Source organism: Aulonocara stuartgranti (genome assembly GCF_965226115.1).
Source record: "Aulonocara stuartgranti genome assembly, chromosome: 4".
In the NCBI taxonomy this organism is placed as follows: Eukaryota; Metazoa; Chordata; class Actinopteri; order Cichliformes; family Cichlidae; genus Aulonocara; species Aulonocara stuartgranti.
Window position 1 is genome coordinate 26,982,323 of NC_138942.1, and position 23,673 is coordinate 27,005,995.

At 39.3% G+C, this 23,673-nt stretch overlaps 1 protein-coding gene across 4 annotated transcripts in view; it reads left to right on the plus strand.

The window, feature by feature from the left end:
* Positions 1-23,673, plus strand: part of LOC309704156 (myosin-10) — a 68,164-nt gene that overhangs the window by 16,062 nt on the left and 28,429 nt on the right. For 3 of the 4 annotated variants that reach the window (XM_082529159.1, XM_082529161.1, XM_082529160.1), the window contains exons 4-5: positions 20,971-20,998; positions 23,224-23,326. In XM_082529159.1, the coding sequence (XP_082385285.1) occupies positions 20,971-20,998; positions 23,224-23,326 (131 nt within the window). Of the gene's footprint in view, positions 1-19,174; positions 19,408-20,970; positions 20,999-23,223; positions 23,327-23,673 lie in introns of those variants that run through there. The other variant, XM_082529162.1, reaches the window with a different exon arrangement.

Sequence of the window (23,673 nt, forward strand, 5' to 3'; positions counted from 1 at the left end):
GTTTTCGGGACTTTCAGGCATATGGACCAGTTTTTTCTTTACTGACCAAACCAGAAAGCTTTAATGAGCAGCTGGATTTGTTTCGCATTAACTGGCTAAGTTAATGCCAATTAATGTGACTTCGAAATGCAGCTGATTAAAATGAAAAGCTCGACTCTGTGGGGGTCCAAGTTTGCAGAACTACGAACGCAGCTGGGATGCATAGCTGTGCGTGTTCATGGAGCTTGCATTTTCACCTGCTGGACATCACTAACTGACTAGTTTAACTGTCTTCAAAACATTGCAGAGGCCTTATTGACAGTATTTGGCTCTAAATATCTGCGTGAGCAGATTTTCTCTCACATGAGTGTCCTCAGGTAGCCGTCTGAATGCTGGACACTCGGAGACCTGTGTCTCTGAGTGGGAGACCAGAGATCACATTAACATGTGTATCTCTGTATTAACAAACATGTCATATTGGCCCAGTTCATTTTTCTTATCATTGTTGTGAGATCTGTTGTAGAGTTCATTTGCTGTTACGGGGTTCTTGTTATGGATAAAAAGTCTTTTTTGGTTTCAAAATAGCTGATAACTATTCGCTGATAGCTGCAAACATCTGCAAACAAATGTAATTCTATAAAGTTGTTCTATATAGTGTGTAACTGTTATTATAGAGCATTATTAAATTATTGCTAATGCAGTTATATGGCACATTGACTTCTGAGGAAATTTTAGATGGCACTCATCATCGGAAAGGTTGCCACCCATGGTATAGGTTATTTTTATCCAAATACAAATCACATATTAAAAGCAGGCGACACTGAGTCAGATAGACTGGAATGTCTCCATCACAATGTCGTGTAGATAACTGAGGGAGGAAGAGGAGACATATTTAGCTTTTTTCACTATTGGTTGCTGACGTCCTCCTATTTTTAGTTTATAGCTATTATACTTATACTTATATCAAATCTGTCAATTAAAACTGCACATAAATGTTCTTAATTAAATATGCCATTTAGGTGCATTACCCTTTATTTAACCTTTTTAGGAGGAATTTTCCCTTTACTTGATGAGGCACAGCTGCAGATGTATTGGTTTTAAGCTCTGTAAGACAAACTGTGGGACATCTAAATATAGCTGCACTGCGATGTATACACATGCACTGCAGCCCTGAACTTGCCTAGTCATTTCCCAGCAGAGGTGCAAGTGAGAACACAAATGTCTGAAGTCATAGTAGACATTAATTCGGTTTTTAATCTGCCATCTTTCCAGTACAATACATCTGTGTGATGTTATATTGCACTGATTTGTGCTGATGTTATAACAACGCTGGAAAAAGTCTAATCAGTTTGTCCAATTAATGAGAACACAGAGGATGAGAACCATCTCCTGCTGTGTGATAATGTCTTAACCTTATCGCCCCAGTGTGTTTTACTTTTTGTTTTGAAATGTGTAGTGTAGTGTTGTTAAAAACAGGTCTGCAGATACTGGGAAAAACGCTGTTGTGGTATATGTTTAGTTTCTCTTCCTCCCCAGAGTTGCAGATACACCTATATATGAAATATCTCCCCAGCAAAGCAGAGAAGGAAGATTCAGAGGTAACAAAACAGTCACAGAAGTGGAAAATGTCTTGGAACACAGAGATGTGAAGGAGGTGGGCTGTGCTGAAAGAGTTTGGGGGGGGGGGCATAGAGACGTTAATTTTGAAGGGGATCCTTGGAAAGGGTTGCACAAGAATAAAAGATGGCAGAGCCCAACAGACAGGATCAAAGTTTAAGGAGGAATAACTACGAGGGAAGAGGAAAGACGGCAAAGACTGAAAAGGAGTCAGTGATGGAGATGGGTAAAAAGGAAGAAGGGGCAGAAGCGACACAGTTTATGGGGAAATGGAGTAGAGGGTACAGGGGAAAGGCAGAGGGGGTGGCTAGCATTGTGCCTCACAATGGGGGCTTTGTGCAGTCTGGAGGGGGCTGGGACCAAGGCCCTGTGAGTGTGGGTGCAGGCAGGGAGGCCTGGAGTACAGAGTGCTTCCCTGGGAAATGGGGCCACTTGTTGGGGCAGTGAGGGCTCGAGTGGCGTGCTGGTGAGGGGCACACCCAAGATCTGACTGACAAGACAGGTGTGTGTGTGTGTGTGTGTGTGTGTGTGTGTGTATTGAGGAGGGGGGGCAGTCAAAATGACTGTCTATACTCCGAACATACTGAAGCTATAACTTCCAGGGAAAGGGTGAAGCTTGTTCAAACAGCATACTTGGATGAGTGTACTGCAAATATACTCCGACTCATACAAGCACACACACACAAATATATGTGAGGGGATGAGTCTTTAATGACAGGCAGCTGCGGAGTTCGTGGAGGATAAAATCATTTTTCTGTTTGGGGGTCATACATCATTTCTGATTTATGGTTACAGTCCTCTCCATGTGTAAACACTTATAGTTTTCTCCTACCTAACCTGGACAGGGGCAAGGTCCAGAAAGCTGTTCTCTGTCAGTTATCTTGGTATCCTTGGTGTCTGACATGGCTTCTTTTTTTTTAACTACAAGTTGATGGACTTCAGAGTCTTGGTAGAAATGTAAAAATTCCTTAACTGTGTATGTTAAGAAGAATAAATGTATTATTTCTGCTTAGTTCACTGATTTGACTTTATCGCCCTTTATTGTCATTGTACATGTACAACAAAATTGTGGATTGTGTTTTATTGCCCAGTGCCATAGTGTCACTTTTCTAAAAGGATATTTTTTGAGCTTTTTAGCCTTTATTTGGCAGGAATGTAGATGCATCATATGCCTGAATAAATGGATCCCTACTTAAAATGGTTCAAATATTTTTTTATTACAGTTTTGTGGATTTCCTTTTAGGGATACCAAAACCTCTTGGGTTTGATAATCTTTTCCTAAACCTAACCAAATAGATTTGCTGACTAAACATAACCAAAGAGCATCTGGAAAACATTGACACAATTACTACCTCGGTCTGGGTGAAAGTCCTGTTTTTGGCCTACCTATGCATCTCTAGTTTTTATAGCTCTGTATTTATTTCAAGCCCCAAATGTATAACTATCTGCGTGAGCTAGGCATTAGTCTACTATGTGTAGATAACACTCTCAGCCCGAACACGGTGCCAATGTTTGAAAAGAGTGGTGAGGAGATGATTTAAGGTGGAGTCACTGTCATATATTCCCCTCGTTCTTCGATAGTGTTGTCATCAGAGAAGCATAGCACTGATGCCAGAAGCCTCAGCAGTACAGATACGATTACCTGCCGTCACTGCTCTCTCTCTGACAAACTCATAACCCTCTGAAGGCAAGAGAGAAAAGCAGATGACTGCTCCATCACTGGGTTTAATGAGCAACTGATTACATGTGCATATTTACTGATCTGTAAGGTAAATATATGCACAGCAGTGTAGCTACAGTACAAGGCTGCAAATCACTTTTTCCATTTTTGAGTTAACAATTACTCTCATAATTTCTCTTTTGAGAATTTACTCCACTTCTACTTGTTGCTGTTGCACAACATTAAGTTTGACTTATATTAGTTACACCCACTAGATTTTTGCTTAACCTTGTTACATTTTCAGATTTATTGTATTTTTTTAAACATCTTCTTTCACTCGTTTTATCAGAGTCAGTCATCATCACACTGATACATTTTTCTCCCTATGATTGAATCCCTTTTCCCCCCTGTGTGTATGGAATTCCTGTGGGGCTGCAGAGCTTAGTGCTATGATATCAGAGGTACCAGCATAAACACACACACAAACACGTGAAAACCGCCTTGTCCTGTTGGATTATGGCAGGCCTAGCCATCACAAAGAACCACTGTGGACCAAACAAGCCCCCCCGATGGCTGCCATCTGCAATCGATTACATTGCCAAACGCTTGCTGCCATATCTTCCGCAACTGCATTCTCTCCCCTTTCATTTGGTGTAAAGGCAACACCCAACAGGACGAGGCTAATTTTATGCTCACTGTAGGCAAACTGTTATGCAGCACTTAAGCTCTGTTGGGAAAAACAAACCTGTGCGTATGTCACATCTATAGTTATGCAGCTCAGTGCGTCCACTGTCTTGAAAATTTGTCTTAGGGATAATGTGGATAGTATTTTGAGGGATTTTTGACAGTTGGTAGCCATGATGATCATGAAGGAGTTGTCCCTGATGTTCCACAGAAGAAGTAGAACAAGAAAGGTTTCAAACGTCTTAGTTATTTTATATTATGTTCCCTACTATGCGATAGAGGTTTTAATAGTAAACAGGCAGGTTGGTCCACTAAAAACATTATCTTTGGACTTCAGAGAAATCGCAGGTTTCTCATTTGTACTCTGCACTAGAACAGCGATAATCTTGTTTTAGTCAATGATGATCTAAATAGTGACTGAGCATATCAGAAGAGGAGACTGAATCCCACCCTCATTTGCTATTGTTGGAAATGGGAACATGACTGTGTGTTTCTGCTATTTGACAGCGCTAGTACTTTGTCTGGTATGGCCACTGTGTTCACTGAACCAAAAAAGTAGATTAAGTCTCAGCGTTGCTATGTCTCTCTACTCCATGTAGTATCCCATGTGTATGGATTTAGTGTTAATGTATTGTGTTTCTTTTGTCAACCCGCTTGGACAATTTTTTTCCAAAATGGAATTTTCAGGCAGTGTTTGAATATGAATATCTTGAAAAGCATGAAATTTTCACTGGCCTTTCTTACCGTCAAAATGAGTCATGATATATATCTCAAGTACTGGCTACTTAAAAAATGAAATACAAATTTAAGCAGTTCTACAAAGTATCAGTATTTATTTATAGTTCAGGAAGTATAAATAAAAGAAAAAATAAATTAAACGAATGACAAAACAAACTGATTTTCTCAGTTATAGTTAAAGATCTTTTACATTTTTATTCCAATTAAGCTATCTATTGTTATTTTAGTTTTAGCCAGTACTGAAACATTTTTTGATGTATTTGTCCCAAATTACAGATTCTGATTCATTCTGATAGCAATAAAGGCCAATGAAAATTTCAGGCTTTTATCTTTAATAGTTTTCAAAATATTCATGCCTCAGAGTTCAGTGTACAAAAAAAGGCCTGAAAGTGGGTCAACAGACCATTTTTCAAAAAATATCTTTTTAATAGTATTGATATATAATTCATAAATTTATACCAATAATTGTAAATGTTCAAACTTTGTAACCAAAAATTTTTTATGCAAAATGGAGATGGTCAAGCAGAAGGCCCGTGGAATGGCTCATATGTTAAACTGACCAGACTCACGAAAATAGCATGTTTACTCTTTTCTCTTGTCATAGTAACTGAACAAGGGATACTTTTTAAAATAATTTATCCTTTTCAAATTTGTTAAAGCCTAATGTTTTACATATTATTATGGGCCTACAACTTTAAGCCTGGTTGACAGGTGACTAGTTTTGGTTAAGTGAAACTTTATTATCCTAACAGGTTGTTACTTAGCACTCCACCCACTAAACTTAACATGGCCACTCCTGTTTCCAAAACCAACATGGCAGCAGCCAAAATACCAAAGCAGAGGCTTCAGGATGCAGACTCCATTCACCAATAGGCAGGTAGTTCATGTTTCATAGACATTCTATGCCCCACAAAGTTGATTCTGTTCATGTGGACGTAGCGTTTTCAGTCTAAGACTGAGGAAGAAACTTGGATGAGTTTCCCCCACTGAAAAGTCTACATCCAGATGAACAGGATCAACTTTTTGAGATTTACCCGCCTGAATGATTGGGCATGCATCAACACATACTATGGTTGCAATCATTCTCCAAAACATATTTAGGTGAATTCATGTAAGCACAGGATTAGCTGTGTCCATGGATGCTGAGATGCAGTGCTTCTCATTTCAACTCAATTTGGTTAATGGTTCAATTTACAGATGTCTTCATCCTGTTTATGTTCTGATACCATTACAAAAGGATGTTGATCTGTAAACTGCTGTTCCTCGTTCGTCATGGTCTGTTTGGACAGCGCTGTTCTTTATTTAATAATCTGAATGGTTACTCTTCAAAGCTGATGCCAAATTTAGATCATAGAAGATCATCAGATCGCCCACAGATGTGCTCCACACCACTCCAGCACCTCTTCATGAGAAACATGTGGGAACTGGGTGTAAATTCCTTTCCCTCTCACATTGTCTCTATCTCTGTGTCTATCTCGATACCCCTCATTTTCTCTTCTTTGAAAAATGTGCTTTGTGGGACTCAACATAGGAAAGACTCCAGAAGCCTACTCCCTGTGGAGTCCAGCTCAGACAGAATAACACAGGCTCTACATGTCGAACCCAAGCCGACGGGACGTGGGGCCGAGAATATTAATTTGACATGCAGAAGTCTCTACATTCCAATCATATGCAACACTTTCTCAGACTTCCTCTAACCTTTTTTTCACAGACAGCCATGCAGTGTTACAAATGTTTTTGGGGTTAAGGTTGTCTTGGCTCTTAGTATGAGCGCACACTGATACTGTCTGTTGATACAGTCTAAAATGCTTTAGATATATCAGTCTTAATATGCCTGCTAGGTAATCTAATAAATAATAATAGTGTATATTTTATAGGTTGATATATTGGTGAAGTGGTTAGCCTTACAGCAAGAAGATCCTCTGTTTGAATCTGCTGGCTGGAACCTTTTGTTGTGGAGTTCTCCGACTTCCTCCCACAGTCAAAAGGCATGGATGTTAGGTGAACTGGCAGTTCTAAATTGGCAGCAGGTGCAAATGTGAGTGTGTCTCTGTTAGATAGACTGGTGAATAATACAAGGTGTACCCTGCCTCCTGCCACATGACAGCTGGGATAGGCTCCAGTAACCTGGAACTGAATAAGCTGAGGTGGATGGATAGATTTTATATTGCCATGAAAAAGGCTTTCTATGAGATTAGCTTAAGTGGGTATTATTCCTAAGAATCTTGTTTACAAAGGGTTGTAGATTTTCTGTCCTTCCGTTTCCAGTAGTGTGTTTGAAAAACGGTATAATTGTTAGTAGGGCTGCTCGATTATGGCAAAAATGATAATCACGATTATTTTCACTGAAATTGAGATCACGATTATTTGACGATATTTATTTAACCCTTTAAGACCTACCATAGAACCAAGTCCGCCAGAGCTTATATTATTTTTTTACATGTTGTAGTGCCATTTGTGGGAGCATTTCAAGTTGCTATACATCAATACAACTGTTATAGCCCAAATTTTAATAATATGTCTGCATTAAGTCCATAGTAATTACATTAATTGCAAAAAAGCGCAATAAACTACAAAAAAAATTGAAAATCGTTTTTGTTTTGTTTTTACATATATTTCTACTTGGAGAAATTTAAGAGGTTTATCCCTCAAAACTAAATACAAAAAAGTTGCAAAAAATAGTTTACAACAACAGGAAATTTATTTTGAGTGTCTTCATAGTTTTATTTTGGAGATACACCAATTTTTATATATACTGCAGGAAAAACAAAAAAAACAATCCTATGATGCAAATTTGCAAAGAAAACAGCAGGTGCATCAAAATAAACTATTTCCAGCAGTGCAATTTGAGTTCTAAGCATCACGGAATCTATTCAGAAAAGTCAAACATGACTTATAAAAACACCAGTATAGGTATAGGCCTACAAGTAAAAAACTACATTTTCCACGAAAATGACGTCACTTCCGGTTTCGGGCAGGAAATGCGACAGTTCACGTTGACGTGTTTTTCAATGTGGGAAGTGTTAAGAACAGCTGATCAGATCGGCAAAGTGTTTCTGGAATATTATGTTTTTGTTCCTGCAAGTGCTTTTTATGCAATTTTTGCAAAGCTTTATGTGGAAGCAAACCGTGACTTAGGACAAGCTGATGGCATAAGATGTAAGTACAACTCCTCTGGTTTCATATGCAAAACAAATTATTGCGCTAGCTTACACGGTTCAGGTTCTACAGGGATTTAAAAATAGTTACGCAAAACGGAGCGTGCTGCTCTGACTGGCTTTAAAGGGTTAATAATAACAATGTATTGAATAATGACTTTAAAAAATAATATAAAATAGTGTGCAAATACTGATAACAGTGCAAATGTTTGCAATATAAGAAATAAATGAAAAATGTAAACATCTATGTTTAGTGAACTTTGCAGTGTTGCTCTGTGGTGCAGCTACTACACCATAGCAAAGTTTACACACTGTGTCTACTTGATCCACGTCTGACTCCGCAAACCCATAATGTTTCCACACCACTTAAGTTTTTTTTTTTACCTCTCTTTTCAACCAACGGCAGTCACTCTCCTGTCCAAATAACTTCTGCTTAGCTTTCCGAGCTTTCCTCGGGTCCTCTTAATTGTTGTGAGGCGTGTTCGAAATGCAGAGAGGTGCGCTCGATTTACCACACGAAGCAGCGCGAGAGTAAAGCACGAGGGAGGGAGGGGCTAATAATCGGCTCAGTCATTTTTAATGATCGTTGAAAGCCCAGATCGTAATCGTGATTAAAATTCGATTAATTGAGCAGCCCTAATTGTTAGCTGCAGCTTTGTCTCATCTTAAAACTGTGGCTGTTGTGAAAATCCAAATTCCTCCTTTCATGCCAAAGAAAGTTGAATACACTTCTTATCAGCCGGTATCCCAAATGTAGTTACATACTCCACTCTTTCCCATTGTGTCCTCACACTCCTAACTATATGTATGTCTAATAAGGGAAAAATGCCAAAGGTAATGGTGAAAAGGGTCAGATTTAGCATTTTATAAAAAATAAAAATTCATCCTCGTGGTTTAAAATGTGTGTGAGAAAGAAAGATATGGAGAGAGAGAGAGAGAGAGAGGAAAGCCTAACATGCTCCAGAAAGGGAAGCTGAAGGTGTAAATGATGATAAAACCACCTCCTCTGCCACTCCCAGGTGGTCCCTCACACACTGGTGTTATTTCCAAGAGGGTGGAGACAATCTATTTCTGTCTGTGATCTCAGCTGCCAACTGTCATCACTATCCCACGAGTGACACAGAAACATCCTTAGGATTTCGTTTGCAAGCGAGTCAGTAATTAAAGCTGGAAAGCTCCCGTTTCAGTACTGTTTTCTTTCTGTCTGCCTCCTATCTCAGTTTCCTCCTCTTCATTCTGCTATCTGGTCGCGTCGCATCACACCCTCCTCTTTCTTACTACTCTCTTCCCTCTCATGGGAAGTATTCGCCTATGCCAGATGCACAGGGGAATGTCCTGTGACTGTCAATGGGATCTAGTATAGTCTCCACCCTTTTGTTCATTTGTTGATGGTGTGAAAATGATGCGTCTCACTGGCACATTTTAAATTGTTTTTTCCTGGCATGGAGAAGGGTTTGATTATTGTGTTTAGTTGATGATGGAGCACATCAGTTTCCGAGTAGGAAAGCAGGCCTCATTTCCCTTTAATGCCACCTCTGTTGCACCACCAGCCTGCTAAAAACAACACCTGTTCCACACCCAAGAGGCCCCAGTGCTGGAATCAAGGGAAACCAGGAGCAATCAAATTCCAGGACACACACTCTCACACTGACTGTTACTTGCAAAGGGCTTGGCATCTCGATGGGGCTTTCTGCCCTTCTGTTCTTGTGAATGCCTAACTGGCAGCTGGTTCAACAGCATTACATTGAGAAATGCACTTGAGCTGTTTAGTCACTCAGCAGTTACAAATGGCCATATGTAAAGAAACGAACAGTACAAACGAACGTCCTACGAACGACAGTAGCTCAAATATAAGCTGGAATGTCTTTAAATGTTGCATTTTTTGTCCTTAGCTGAGAGTCATAAAGCTTTTCAGTGCCTGTTAACAATTTGGTTTTATGCCAAATAGTAACAGAGCTCACAATTTCACTACATCAATGTCTTAACAACGTTAGTGGGATGTTGTTAAACCATCATCCATTCACTGCAGCTTACTCTGCTCTATATCCATCCAGGGAAACAATGCTGTCAATAAACACTCAACGGACACTTTGTTAGGTATATCTTGATTGTACTGTGTACTAGTACTACTTATTGCACTTATTGTACTGGGTACTAGTACTGCCTTATTTGCTTGTGAAATAGGAATATGCCAGAATTCAGAGGAATCATTCCTCTGAAATTTTGGTCCATGATATGGTAGCATCACAGCTGCTGCAGTTTTGTCAGCCATTTGTGTGCAGTGAACTCAGTCTCGTGTTTAACAAACCAGTTTGTTGTGCTTTGAGCTTGGTGACATGATTTGTTGTGTTATCCTGTTTGAAGCAGCCGTCAGATGGATACACTGCATCAACCATCCCTTTATGACAATGTAGTCATAAAGGGAGGAACACAGTAAGCAGCAATACTCGGATAGATTTGTGAGTCTAAACAATGCTCAGTTGATACTAAGGGGTGGAAAGTGTACCAGGAAAATATCCCCAACACCATTATAGCTACCACCAGCCTAAACAGTTGATACAAGGCCGTTTAGGCCGCATTTGGCAACAACATGCTTTTCATTTACCATCTGAATGTTGCATCATACCAGGGAATGTTTTTCCAACCTTCTGTTGTCCACTTTTGGTGAGCCTCTTGAATTATAGCCTCAGTTTCTTGTTATTAGCTGACAGGAGCAGCACCTAGTGTGGTCTTCTGCTGCTGTGGTCCATCTGCTCCAAAGCTCAAGGTGTATTCAGAGATGCTCTTCTGTTACCTTGGTTGTAACCAGTGAATGTTTGAGTTACTGTTGCCTTCTTATCAATTCAAAGCGGTCTGTACATTCTCTTTTGACTTCTGGCAAAAACAAGGTGTTTTCTCTAGAAACCCTAGAAATGGTTAAGTGGAAAAATCTCAGTAGGTCAGCAGTTTCTCAAGTACTCAGGCCAGGCCATCCGGCTCCAACAACCACGCCACATTCAAAGTCCCTTCACCATGCTGGATTTGAACTTTAACTAGATGTGTTGACCATTTCTTCATGCCTAAATACATTGAGTTGTTTGGTTGATTAGATATTTATATTAACGAACAGTTGAACAGTTGTAACAGTAAAGTGAGCATTTGGTGAAGAAATTCTTATAATTCCTTTAAATCTTGAGGAAGTCGGGATTAAATCTTGTGTTTACTTCCTATCTTATTGTTCTGTGCTCTTAAGTTTTGTCATTATGTTAAAAAAAGAGTAGGTGAACATTTGCACAAAGTTGAGGTGAAAACTGCTGCGCTAAACATTCAAATTAAACCATTAAACATAAAAATATAAAATTAAATGCTTGACATGTATACAGAAATAAAAGGAATTAAGATGGAAAAACCTTATAATTTGATATAAGCCAGAGTCTAAAGTGCCCTGAACACAGTCCAGTTCTCCTTCACACACAAACACACTGTTGGTGCGTCTGTCTCTAGCTACTTTATAGCTAACATTTGTACATTTGGTTTATTGGTTGTCTTGGATCAATCCACACAGACTTCAAAAAGGTTCGGCGCTCTTTTTGGCTCAAAACGAACATTCACTTCGCTTTCTGTCCAAACACACGTTTAGAGGGAATATGTGATAACGTAACCCTGATGATTTCATGTATTTTCTTGGCTTGTCTTTGTGGCCTAGTGTGGGTTTTTTTTTTTTCTTTCTTTTTTCTTCTTTACTCCATTCCACACCAGAGATTGTGTTAAGTGAGTGTTTTTACTACCTTAACTGCCTTTTAGATAATATATAATGTCTAAATGTGTCTGTTTTATCGAAGTTGCTGTTTGAGGATGTGGCACATTACATATTACTCTTCCTTAATCATCTACTTAACTGTGTTAAGTGTGCTTCTCATAATCGTTAGGAAGCTTCCAAGTGACAGTTACACACTGCAGGTACCCACAGACACTACCCAGATCACACTGACTGTTTGCTACTTCCACTGTCTGGGAATGTGAATGAGCGCTCACTCTCTCTCCCACACACACACTCTCTCTCCCACACACACACACACACACAGCCAGAGCCTTTCTTTTGTTTCAAGTAGCTCTGGATTCTCTCTCTGCTCCTTTATGAGTAATCAGAGCTCCATTTTTATATTACCTTCATATCTGTGTTGTGAGCAGGGAGTTGAGTGTGCATGAGTAATCCCCACAACATATAACAGTTTATGAGAGAGCAGCTCACTGGCCGTCACTCAGGATTTCTAATGTGTGTGAAGTGGTTGCCATGGTGCTATGATTTTCACTGTGTGCAGTTGCGTTTTACGACTTCTTTTATGAAGCAAATTGTGGGAGCTTGTGCTTCAGGGTGGAAAAAATGTGTTACATCCAATTGCAAAGACCCCCTGTTTTAATACTCTTTCCGTTGCTTTTTATTCATAACCAGAAAGTTGTGATTTGTGTCAAAATGCGTGTGAAAGCATTGAGTGCAAAGAGGTGTCAACTTTTCCTGTTTTGTCAACGTGATGACCGCAAGTATTGGATTATTGAAAATGAACACAAGTGTGCAGTGTTTGATAGCTGTCTGATTCATGTGCATAAACGTAAAACATCAGCTTGCAGCAGTTGTAAGCACATTATGTTGATTTAGACTTGAGCTGCATTGGACTGAAGCCACAATGCTGAGGACCATTGACAATAAATGGGCACAATTATGATTCTTGCACTAAGAATGTTTTTGTACACTAAGGTCTGGTTTCAGCTTGGGATGTGGAGTGTTTTTGGTGGCTGCGGTGAGAAGATTGGAGTTTAAATGAGAAATTTTCTTCTGCCCTCGGAGTAATGCTCATGGCTTCCCAGTATTTTAAGAAAACCCATTTCACTCACAGCTTTAAACGAGAGTCTCATTGTTTATCTTTTCATTCGAACTACAAGTCATCATTTTAGGTGATGACTGCAAGGGGTTTTTTTAAGGTTATATAATGTTTTATGTGTTCCAAGCAGGGCTGTTATGGAGCTATGAGAACAAAAGATATTTGACTCTTTTAATCTTTTAACCAAAGTAACATGGGGTCAAAAAAAATATTTCACAGTTTGAAAACTGAACTGAAAACTTGACCCAGGAGAGGAGCGCTAAGGCTGCATAGGGTTAAATAAGGTTGATAATAGGGGGGGTTATGATAATGACTGAGGCTTTTGTGGAGACGGGGGGAAAGGGGGGCAAAGCTTTGGAATGTGTGGAATGAGGGTTTGTTTAATCCTCATGGGGGATAAATTATTAGCAGCAAAGGGAAACCCTGCTGTGCAAGACAGGAACGTTAAGGGACATTCTTGCATACAAGTGCCAGCATTATATGTCCTCAGTTTGCACTGTGGACATATTTAAATTAACTGGAGTGCAAAATAGTCTTAAGAAATGTTTCATTGTGTGCGTGAAAACAACAATAAATTTTTTATAGTGCGGTCAAGCATTTGTTTTTCTAGCTTTCTTCTTTCTACCTTGGTATTGAAGCGTTCCACCTCTCAGTAAACTACCATATGTCATTGTAGTAATACTGATAAAAATCAGCTTTTTTTGACTCGTTATTTACCTTAGCTGAGCTGAATGAACAGCCGTTTTTATTTCCGACTCACATTAACATCAACTAATGACCTTTGAGTTGTGGTGGAGGAAATAACTAAAGAAACTAAAAGCTAAGTTGATGAGGTGTTTAAATGAAAAACATCTGTTACTGTGAAAAAGGGATTTTGTCTCCAGCAAGTTCCCCCCTCTTTTGTGGTGTGAGTGATCTGGCTTTGCCGCATTCGTGGGGGGTAAAAGGGGAAATGAGAGCAACCGAGAGAAAATGAAGCACAAAGGGGGTGAAGATTTAGTGAGACAGTAATGAGCTACTGGAAAGGAAGCGCATGTTCAGTTTGACTGGTCCACCTACGCCTAGCCAGCATGGCATCCTGGGTAAATATGACCCTGCTGTTGGTTGCTGTGGTGATTTAGGAAACAGGAGCTGCCAAGAAGGCCAAGGTGGCAGCAGAGGCAGGGTGAATGAACCCACTAATTCATTCAGATAGCACAGGTCACAGTAAACTGATTTTTATAGAAGACCACAACAAAAATGTAACAAAAGCGCAAAAATGTCATTTACAGTGAAACAATGAACATACGTTATAACAAATAGACTACTAAACAGTATGCACATAATGTCAGGGCTCTGTGTGCGGGCAGACAGGGATGAGGATCCAAATGCAGGACTCGAAGACAGAATGCAACTCAAAACCAAAGCTTTATTGCAGGCATGAAAACAAAACATGAAGAAACACACAGGCATAATCTAATGGTACGACGCGACACTGAGCATGGGAAAACACAGGGCTTATATACACAGGTTGCTAATCAGGGAATGGGCAACAGGAGGAAGACACAGCTGGGAGGGATTGGACTAACGAGACATGGGGAGCAAAGCTGCACACACTAACATAAGACATAGACTTTCACAATAAAACAGGAAACAAGAAACCACTAAACAAAGCCGCAGACATGACACTGAGAGACAGACTAGACCAGACTAAACATGGGAGCACAAAACGTAAGAACTAATCCCGAAACAAGAATAACTGAAACATAGATTCATAATAATAATAATCATCATCACCAACAAGAGCACCACAAGAGAATAAGAAAACAATCCATGATGCCAAAAACACACCAAAACGTAACTCAAAATACTGGGTCAAACTGACCCAGAACTGTGACACATAATCTTTCTAACAGTTTACTACATGCAGTCTTAACACTCAGTGCAGCCCAAACTCGCACAGGCCTAGACAGCAGTCAGCGAATATCTGGCAACTACCAGTTGCTAGGTTACAAGGCATACTTCCTCACCTGGTTAGAGAATGGTTACTGGCAGTCGAAGGTGAAAATTGGTTGCAAAGAGGTATACAGTGGTTCAGTGGAAACCTCCTTGTGATTGCTTTGGTCGTTGACACATTGTATCCTGTAGTTTGCATGGAAAACACCAACTTGACTGCAGACTACATTATGAGCAGAAGAACACAGAATGTTCAACTTCAAAGTAAAAGTTTCACCTTTTGAAATGTGCTGGTTACAGCATTGAGGCACACGTTTTAGAGGGACATTCTCCATTTGTAGTTTGATTCTGCACTAGAGGTGGATAAACAATGGAAATATAGATAAAATTATCAACACACCAGCACTACATGCAAGCTTTATCACTCGTTAGACTTCCAGGAGTCTAGGCACTTACCAGATTAGTTGGACAAGGTGAGCAGTTTAGTTTAGTTTATTAAGATCCCCATTAGCTGCAGCAGTCCAGCAGCTGTTCTTCCTGGGGTCACACATTTTTAGATTTTGACGGTGCGCCCTAAAACCTAAAACAAATCCAAACAACAAAAACAACTCCTTAAGATCAATCCAGGCTCATCTTAACAATTTCTAACTGTTATCAAAAATTCAGACCAAATAAATATTGTTTTAAAAGTTTTCTAAATACAGTTTTGCTGGTTTCTTGACAGGAAAACGGTGGCCTGTGAGAGATGGCTAATAAATATAACTGACACTAAAAGTGAATAATAATGGTGATACACACAAAATGTATCTAGTGTCACTGAGTAGCCGTATTGTTATACCATCGTTAATGCAGCAGATATATTGTTGCATACTCTCTACTTGATGGATCACTGTGTGCTTGAACATGAGGCTTTGTGCAAAACTCCCCTCTGGCAGGTGAAGTCAGTGTTACCTTTATTTTGTGTGGCCTCACAGGGGAAAGAAATCAGAAAGAGGACACTAGATTAAAGGAATGATTGTCAATCAGTGGAAAAGCTGAAAGGTGTAGGATGTTGACTGAAAAATACATGGCTGGATAAAAATCACAGGAGAGCATCAAAGGTGTGATGGGTAAATAGATGTCTGATAAGCAGAGAATGAAGTGACTGCGACTCCAGTGGAAGTCCAAGGTTGTGTGTGTTTGTGTGTGTCTGCCAATCCCTGTTTTTTCCAGTACAAACAAGATTCGTTATTTTTATCCCCTTTCCATCTGACAGAACTGATAGCTTGTGTATATGTTGCTTGTCCACAAACACACTCACACATCTAAACACCACTTCCATCAGCCCCATCTGTTACCTTATAAAGACACAGTGCAGAAAAAAAGCCTGTCTGCCTTTTTGTGTTGGATCACATCAGTTGACACTTGCAGAGTTTGCTTTATTCTTTTTCTTTTTGTAACGTTAGCAGACACATACAGCAATATCTTAAAATATCCGGGTCTGATTGTATTACTACTGACTACCAGAGATGGGCAGTAACGCGTTACTTGTAACTGAATTAACTACGGTAATCCGATTACTTTTTTCAAGTAATGAGTAAAGTAAGGGATTACTATTGCAAAAACAGTGCGAGAGTGTCTCATGACAATGACGTAAGCGAGTGCGACATTCGTGGAAACAGCTGTGTGCAGATCAACAATGGATCATAAATCGATTGTAGGAGAGGTTGAGCGTGCAGCGTTTAAAGCGTGGAAGTACTGACCTTACTTTGAGTTTGATTACGTAAAAAAATGACAAAAACATTAGCGTCCGCTGTTCACTGCGTGGGAAGAAAACTTATTTTTACAGCGAAAAAAAACCCTAAACTTCCGAGCAAGCACCGAGTGCGCTACGACGTAATGTGAAATTCACAGAGAAACTCGCGGATTCTTCAACTGACCGCTGCGGCACACCTGCACCAGGGCAAACCTCCGCCTACCCTACTCCTGCTTTACAGGTGAAAATAGAGCAACAGGGCCGCTAGTTTTTTATTTTATTTATTTTCTGCTGTGTTTCACTTGCATTTATTTGAAAGAGTGAGTGTAAACACAAAAAATATTTTATTTTATGTGCTGGAATGTGCAGAAAATAGGTTCAAATGTTAAACAAATTTCTTCCAGTCAGAGAATGTTGCAGATAATTTAATTTTTGCTTGATGCATAAAGTTAAAAGATTAAAACTAATAAAACAAGTTTTAAAAAGAGACTTTTCCATTTGATTACATTTTGTATGATGGATTATGTAGAAAAAGTAGAATTGGGCTGAAAGATCTATCGCTTTATCACCTATTCAGGTTGTAAATCGTGTTTTTAAAAACTAACTAAGTAATTAATTACTTTTGAAAATAAGTAATCAGTAAAGTAATGGGATTACTTTTTGGGGGAAGTAATTAGTTACTGATTACTTTTTTCAAGTAACTTGACCAACACTGCTGACTACTGACAAGCTGCTGCCAGAAGAACAAAACATAATTTCTGTGTATCAGAACCTATGTTTCTGGGAACTAACCCGGCACATGGTGTTTAGGTCATAAACTGCCATTTGGGCTTGTCACAGTTGTACTGTATGCATTATTTAAACACAAAAATCCAAAATCACGCTGAATTTTTTGGGATTGTTCTGTTCGAATTGCCATCAGGTGTTAATTTCAGAAACATGAGGTCATGCGCCTCCCCTGTTTAAACCTGTAAACACCTGATGTTGTTCAGAAGCTGTGTAGTTAGTATGTGTTTGGTTTTAATTTTCATGAGGGGTTACGTGCTGTTGCGTGAGTGTCCGATAGGACTTTTGGGCCTGTTTAAACCAATATTGGGTAAATCAGATGAGCATCAGGTCTCAGACTATAAAACACAGGCAGGATGAGTTAGCAAACTTTGACCCGAGTTTAAATTCAATTCAATTCAATTTTATTTATATAGCGCCAAATCACAACAAAAGTCACCTCAAGGCAGCCTGATTGTCAGGGGAGATGATGCCAGTTATATTTGCATACATTAGGCTTGAATCTTTGTGTTGCATCTTATCTGCCCTACATTTACATCCGTGATTCTTTTTTTTTAATCAAACAAAGCTGATTTTCCGTGGAGAGAAAAGAGAATCCCTTTTAATGTTTTCACATGAACACACTCGCACAAACTCATTTGTCACCTGCTTTTTGTCACTTAAAGGAAGTTTCCGCTTTAGTACACAACAAAAGGACATTTCTCTAGGGAAATATAACACCTTAAAGACTGTTTGAGCCACCTGTGAAAACTGAGCCATGTCAACAAGGTGTGAGTAAATTTCTGTGCCAAGTCCTTTAAGCTGAACTATCATCTCTGCGGAGCGGATGGCTTTTAGAGAGACCACTGTAATTATCCATTAGAGCTTTTAGTTAATCGCCATGTTTTTGTGAACCAGCTTTATTCACACATAAAAAAGAACCACTCAACAAGATTACTTTAAACATGTGAGAAAAACAGGACTTTACCTGCAAGCATCTAATGTAGCCACAGCAAAACAGACCCTCTGTGATGTCTAACAGTAAACCTGCTGCTGTTTCCCCAGCACTGATTTGTAGTTGTGATACGTTCCTTTCAGTTTCACTTTTAAAAACATGATCAAGGAAGCATCTGAATAAATTAAGTCATATGTCAAAACAATAAATAAGAAAAAAAATAACATGTTTTGTCCCCGTGTCATCATTAAATGTGTGTTATAGATATTTTGTTAGCAGTAAGGCATTCACCCTTATGCTGCAGCTGCTCCTCGGCTCAGTGCACGTTTTTACCCCCTGGCCTTTGTCATAGGCACATGTGATGAGGTAATTTCTTCTGTGTTTTCTGTCTCCTAAAGGGCAAAGCGATGATGTCAGGCTTCATTCTTCACATGGTACACAAGCAGATGGTTTTAGGTTTAGTTTTAGGTTATGACTGCAGGTATTAGTCACAGTAAACAGCTACTTAGAGAGCATGGTTTTTATTAAGTGGCTGCTCTCGTGTGAACTAGTAAATGGAATGGTGAGTGATCTTTGTATATTTGAAGTTGTACTTGAGGCTCTAAATAAGTGTCAGGAAAAATTATGGTTTGCTATCATTTTAAAACAACAAGAAAAATATTTTTTAACTGCAAATTGTTTGTTTCTTCAGAGATGACTGCGGTTTTTGAAGTTCTTTTCTCATCATTTCTTGTTCTCAGTCTCTTGAGATGAAGTATGCTTCTTGGCCTGTAGTCACGAAGGCCTCAATTTCACCAAACCAGGTGTCTGTAGCTTAGAAAACCTCAGGGAAGATTCCTAGAAAGTGTAGTATGCTATGAAACTGATAAATGTTTCAAGTAGATACATTACATACATTAGATACTAGGGATGGGTACCGGTGTCCGGTGCCATGATGGCACCGGTTCTGACATAAACGGTAGTAACCAGACCGAAAAGCAGCGCACATTTCGGTGCTTTATTTCGGTGCTTTTTTTTCCTGAGCTGTGATACACTTTTCGTTTTACGTTTCCGAGGATAGTAGGCGGGGCCAGGTACGTACGTTCTGTTAGTGCAGAGCTACAGATTAAAAATGTCCAAGGCGAAGCGGTCAAAAGTCTGGCTGTACTTCACAGCAAAATATGCAAACTCAGCAGCAACAAGTGCTTTAAGCTGATACTGTGATACTGTCAAAGGAGGTAACACCTCGAATCTCATGAAACACCTGGCGACGCATAGCGTTTTTTTAAAAGCCGAGAAATGCGCCGTATTTGATGGCAGCAGCAGCAGCCGTTCTTCTCTGCGTGAGTAGCTTAATGTTGTTCTTGTGTGATTTACGTTGAGTAGGCTAACCACGTTATTACATTAATGCATGTAAGGTGAACTAGCAAACATCATCATAGCTACATGCGGCTGTCTTCTTGTTTGATGGCAGAGACTCCCTTCACCCTGGCCAAAAAGGCTAAAATGACCAAAGAAGAAGTGGAAAACAGTTAAACATGAGAGGTTTTTGGACAAAGTTTGTGTTTTTTCCATTGTTTAAGCACTGCTTCCAGCCAAGAGTGATACCATATATGACCCATAGCTGCAGAAAAGGCTAACATTGTTATCTTTTTACAAAAAAAACAGCTGAACATGAGAGGTTTTTGGACAAAGTTTGTGTTCTCCATTCTTTAAGCACCGGTTTGAGCACCGTTTGAGCACCGGCACCATTTCAAAAGTACCGATTTGGCACCGGTATCGGATAAAACCTAAATGATACCCATCCCTATTAGATACCTAAAGTAATTATTTAAACTAGGTGAAATGGCTAAAAATAATACAACGTACATCAGTTTTGAGTTTAAATAGATTCAGCTTCTGTAGTTCACTAAACCATTTTAGTTTTTGACACTATGAAAGGTTCACAATAAATTCAGTTGTTTTAAAAATTGTATTTTGGAGAAAGGCAAAAACTTCTGAATTTGTCAAGACTTGGGAGAACAAGTTAATGTATATAAAGATAACATATACTCATTGCTTAGGTTTAGGGTTAGGTTATGACTTAAATGTCAGAAAATTGAAAAAAATATCTGAAAAAACATGAGTAACCCTGTAAGACCCAACCTATCAAATGAGATTTTTATTAACCCTTATAACAAAATCTGCTTTTTTTGCTGTATCATGTTGTGTATGATATATTTTAATTATATATTTATTATATGTTTTTCTATCACATTTGATACATTGGGCATTTTTGGTAACTTCTTTTTTAACAACAATGTTAATTTTAGGCAGCGTTTTGTCCATAACATTTTGAAATCATGGCAAATATTGATCATGTTGATGAGATAGAGGTCTCAAAAACTCATGTATCAAATATGATACAAAGGGTATTGTAGGGTTAATTGTTAGTGTTAGTTAACATCTCTTAAAAATTTTAAATCTCTTCACAAGATCATATTAAAACAGTCTGGATTTGCTGCCTGGTCATCTGGAAGATTAAACCTGCCATATTACCAAACATGTCGTGTTTTCAAACACATTTTTAAGTCTCTAAATTAGCCCAGAGTTTCTGTTTGATGATAAGCATGTCAGTTCCCTGCTGGCTGTGGTGAAAAATGCATTCCTAACACACCTCCTTTATAAACTTCAGTGTTCACGGAGCAGTATGTTTCTCCTGTTATTCTCAGGAAATTCTCAGGAAAATGCAAGCTGTGTTTATGTACGTGTATGTACTCACAGCTCCAGTATTAGCCTGGTGAAAACTATTAAACTGTTATGTTCCATTGTATGTGACAGCTTAGCCATTGAATGCTATCTCTGTACGTCAAAATGAATGACTAAACAAGAGATGCTTTCTTTCTTTTTCTGTTTTCTCTGAACAGACCGTGAGGACCAATCAATTCTTTGCACGTGAGTACTGCAACTCTTAACTTCTCTTTTCTACTTTTGTCTTAATTTCTTTCTTAGGGCAGATGGTTGAACTGGTCTTTAAGGTGGTTCTAGAGATCAACCAGCTTGATGGACTGGAAAATGAAACTGTCTCAAGACAAGGATTATATCGCTTCACCTTAATAGAGTTACATTATATAAAGACCGCTTGTCCTTGAAATGCCTTTAAATATAAGTATCTTTTATAGTTATGAGTACTTTACAAGGATTATTTATAGTATTTTTTTCCCGTGTCTTTTTATCTTCATTTGGCCAGCTCCCTTTATCCTGCCATGTTCTATTTAAAAGTTGGTTTCAAATAGCTTTTTGCGGATGCTGGGCTTTTACAGCGGCTCTACCCAATACCGAGGGAGTTATGAGTGTGGTTTGGTGGCCGGCCTTCATCTTCTTTGGCAGAGGGTAATTAAGTGCCACTGTCTTTCTTGGGGTTTGATGCTGCCAATGAACAGATGAGAAGCAGTTGCAATAATATGCCCTAAATTCAGAAAACTGCACCCCCTGTTGGGGAAAAGGCGCCCTTTTAAGAGTTTAGCCCCACAGTTTAGATCAGGTGTCGAATTCCAGGCCTCGAGGGCCGGTGTCCTGCAGGTTTTAGATCTCCCCCTCGATCAACACACCTGAATCAAATGATTACTTCATTACCAGGCTTCTGGAGAACTTCAGGACATGTTGAGGAGGTATTTTAGCCATTTAAATCAGCTGTGTTGGATCAAGGACACATCGAAAACCTGCAGGACACCGGCCCTCAAGGCCTGGAGTTCGACACCTGCGGTTTAGATGGTCAACCAGTTTAGAGAAATGTCTCCTCCTCATCCTGCTCTAAGGAAAATTACTCCTGAAGAAACAGATGAAAAAGGTTGCTTATGACCTACATTTATGCAGCTCTGTTGTAATATAGATCACTTTGATTCAGTTGAAAGGCCACCATGCCATTAAGCATAACAGTGCATAGCACAGAATTATATAGTGCATAGTTTAGAATAACATTTAGAGATCCAGGCCTTGTGTGAGCAGTCAGCGTCTGGTATGTAATGATGCATAGTGTTGTATAAATGGTCAAATGTGGCAAGAAACCATGCATTAACTATGTATGATGTTTTCCAGTCATTGGAGTTGACTGTAAAAGTAGGGTCTAACTGCATGAAAACAAGCCACAGAAATGTTCTTTTAATTGGATTCATCTTTAGGTAGCGCCAATTCAAAAGCCGCTGTGTTACAAAATGTCCATATGGTACATATCATAGGACAGGAGAGGGAATATCCAGGAAGACTGAGACCTTGAAGAATCTCTCATTTAAGTTTTCAGAATCTAGTTCGACTCTCTAGCACTGAGATCTGTGAGAAAAGGAGAGGCTAGACATAAAAATAGTTCCCAAAGTCAAAGGTCTTTTAAACCACATGCTTGGCGAAAGAGAGAATATACGAGAAAACCAATGAATGATTTCTGGGAGACTTATTCAAAGAGGATTCATGTCTTCATAGTAAAACAATGAAGACATCAAACCACACTTGGATGAGTACCTGTTTGACCTATATTCCTATGTTCGTACACTGCACTCGAGGACTCGCCCGTGCAGTTCTAGTGTTGCAGCTAAAACTGCAGTGCACAGCTAATAGTGAGTTAGACTAAAGCCACTGGTATGTAGATGGATGTAGTGTCACTGGCTTCTTTTCACTGCTGGCCCTGGTTTTCTGAGCTCCAGGACCCGACTGTGGGAGTTGCGGATGGCCGTGCCTGAACACAGCTATCATTAAGGACAGCCCAAAAGTGGGGTCTGGAAACTTTGGAGCCTGGCTCTCCAAACCACAGGGTTCTCTAGCAAAACAGACTGACAAACAAATGGATTGATTTTTACAAAAACAACAAGATAGCCTGATGTTTAGTCACTCTCTCTGTTTTCTTTTTTGTTTCTATTAATTGTGTCCTTGGAGTTCATCCAATCACTCTTAACCACAATAACGATGAGTGAAAGTTATCTTGGTTAAGGTTTTAGGGTTGTTTTTTCTGTACCTTGGTAAACTGTGAACAACTCATAGATAATATTTCCTGTTATGTGGCTGTGCTTCGCAAGGGAAACCTTGTAATTCAGGTCAGAAACAAAACCTGTTTGTTTCTCCCTTGTCATGTATGGGCTCACATTTTCTCACTCTATTCATGTGTATTTGTCTTTACTCTTTCTTTTCAGAGGTGAATCAGGCGCTGGCAAGACAGAGAACACGAAGAAGGTCATCCAGTACCTGGCCCACGTTGCCTCCTCACACAAAGGACGCAAAGATCACAACATTCCTGTGAGAGCCGTACTGCCTACGTGTCTCCTACACTAAACATGGCCCCATCTCCTCTAAAATTCATATTTCATTGAAAAACTGGCTGGCTTTATCACTGTGTGAATTATTTCTAAGTATTATTGCTGTGTTTTAAAAAATGTCAGAAAGCTTGAGAAGGTTGATTTCTGTCATACAGTGATTTTATCTTACAACCCATTAGTTTAGCTTGGCACAAATCAGGAAACGGCAACAGCCTGACTCTCATTTATTTAATCCATGCAAAAACTAAAGTGTAATTGAGTTATTTATGTGTAACACTTTTCTTGGCTGTTACCACCAACCTGCATGAACCTCTGCTGGTTTCTACT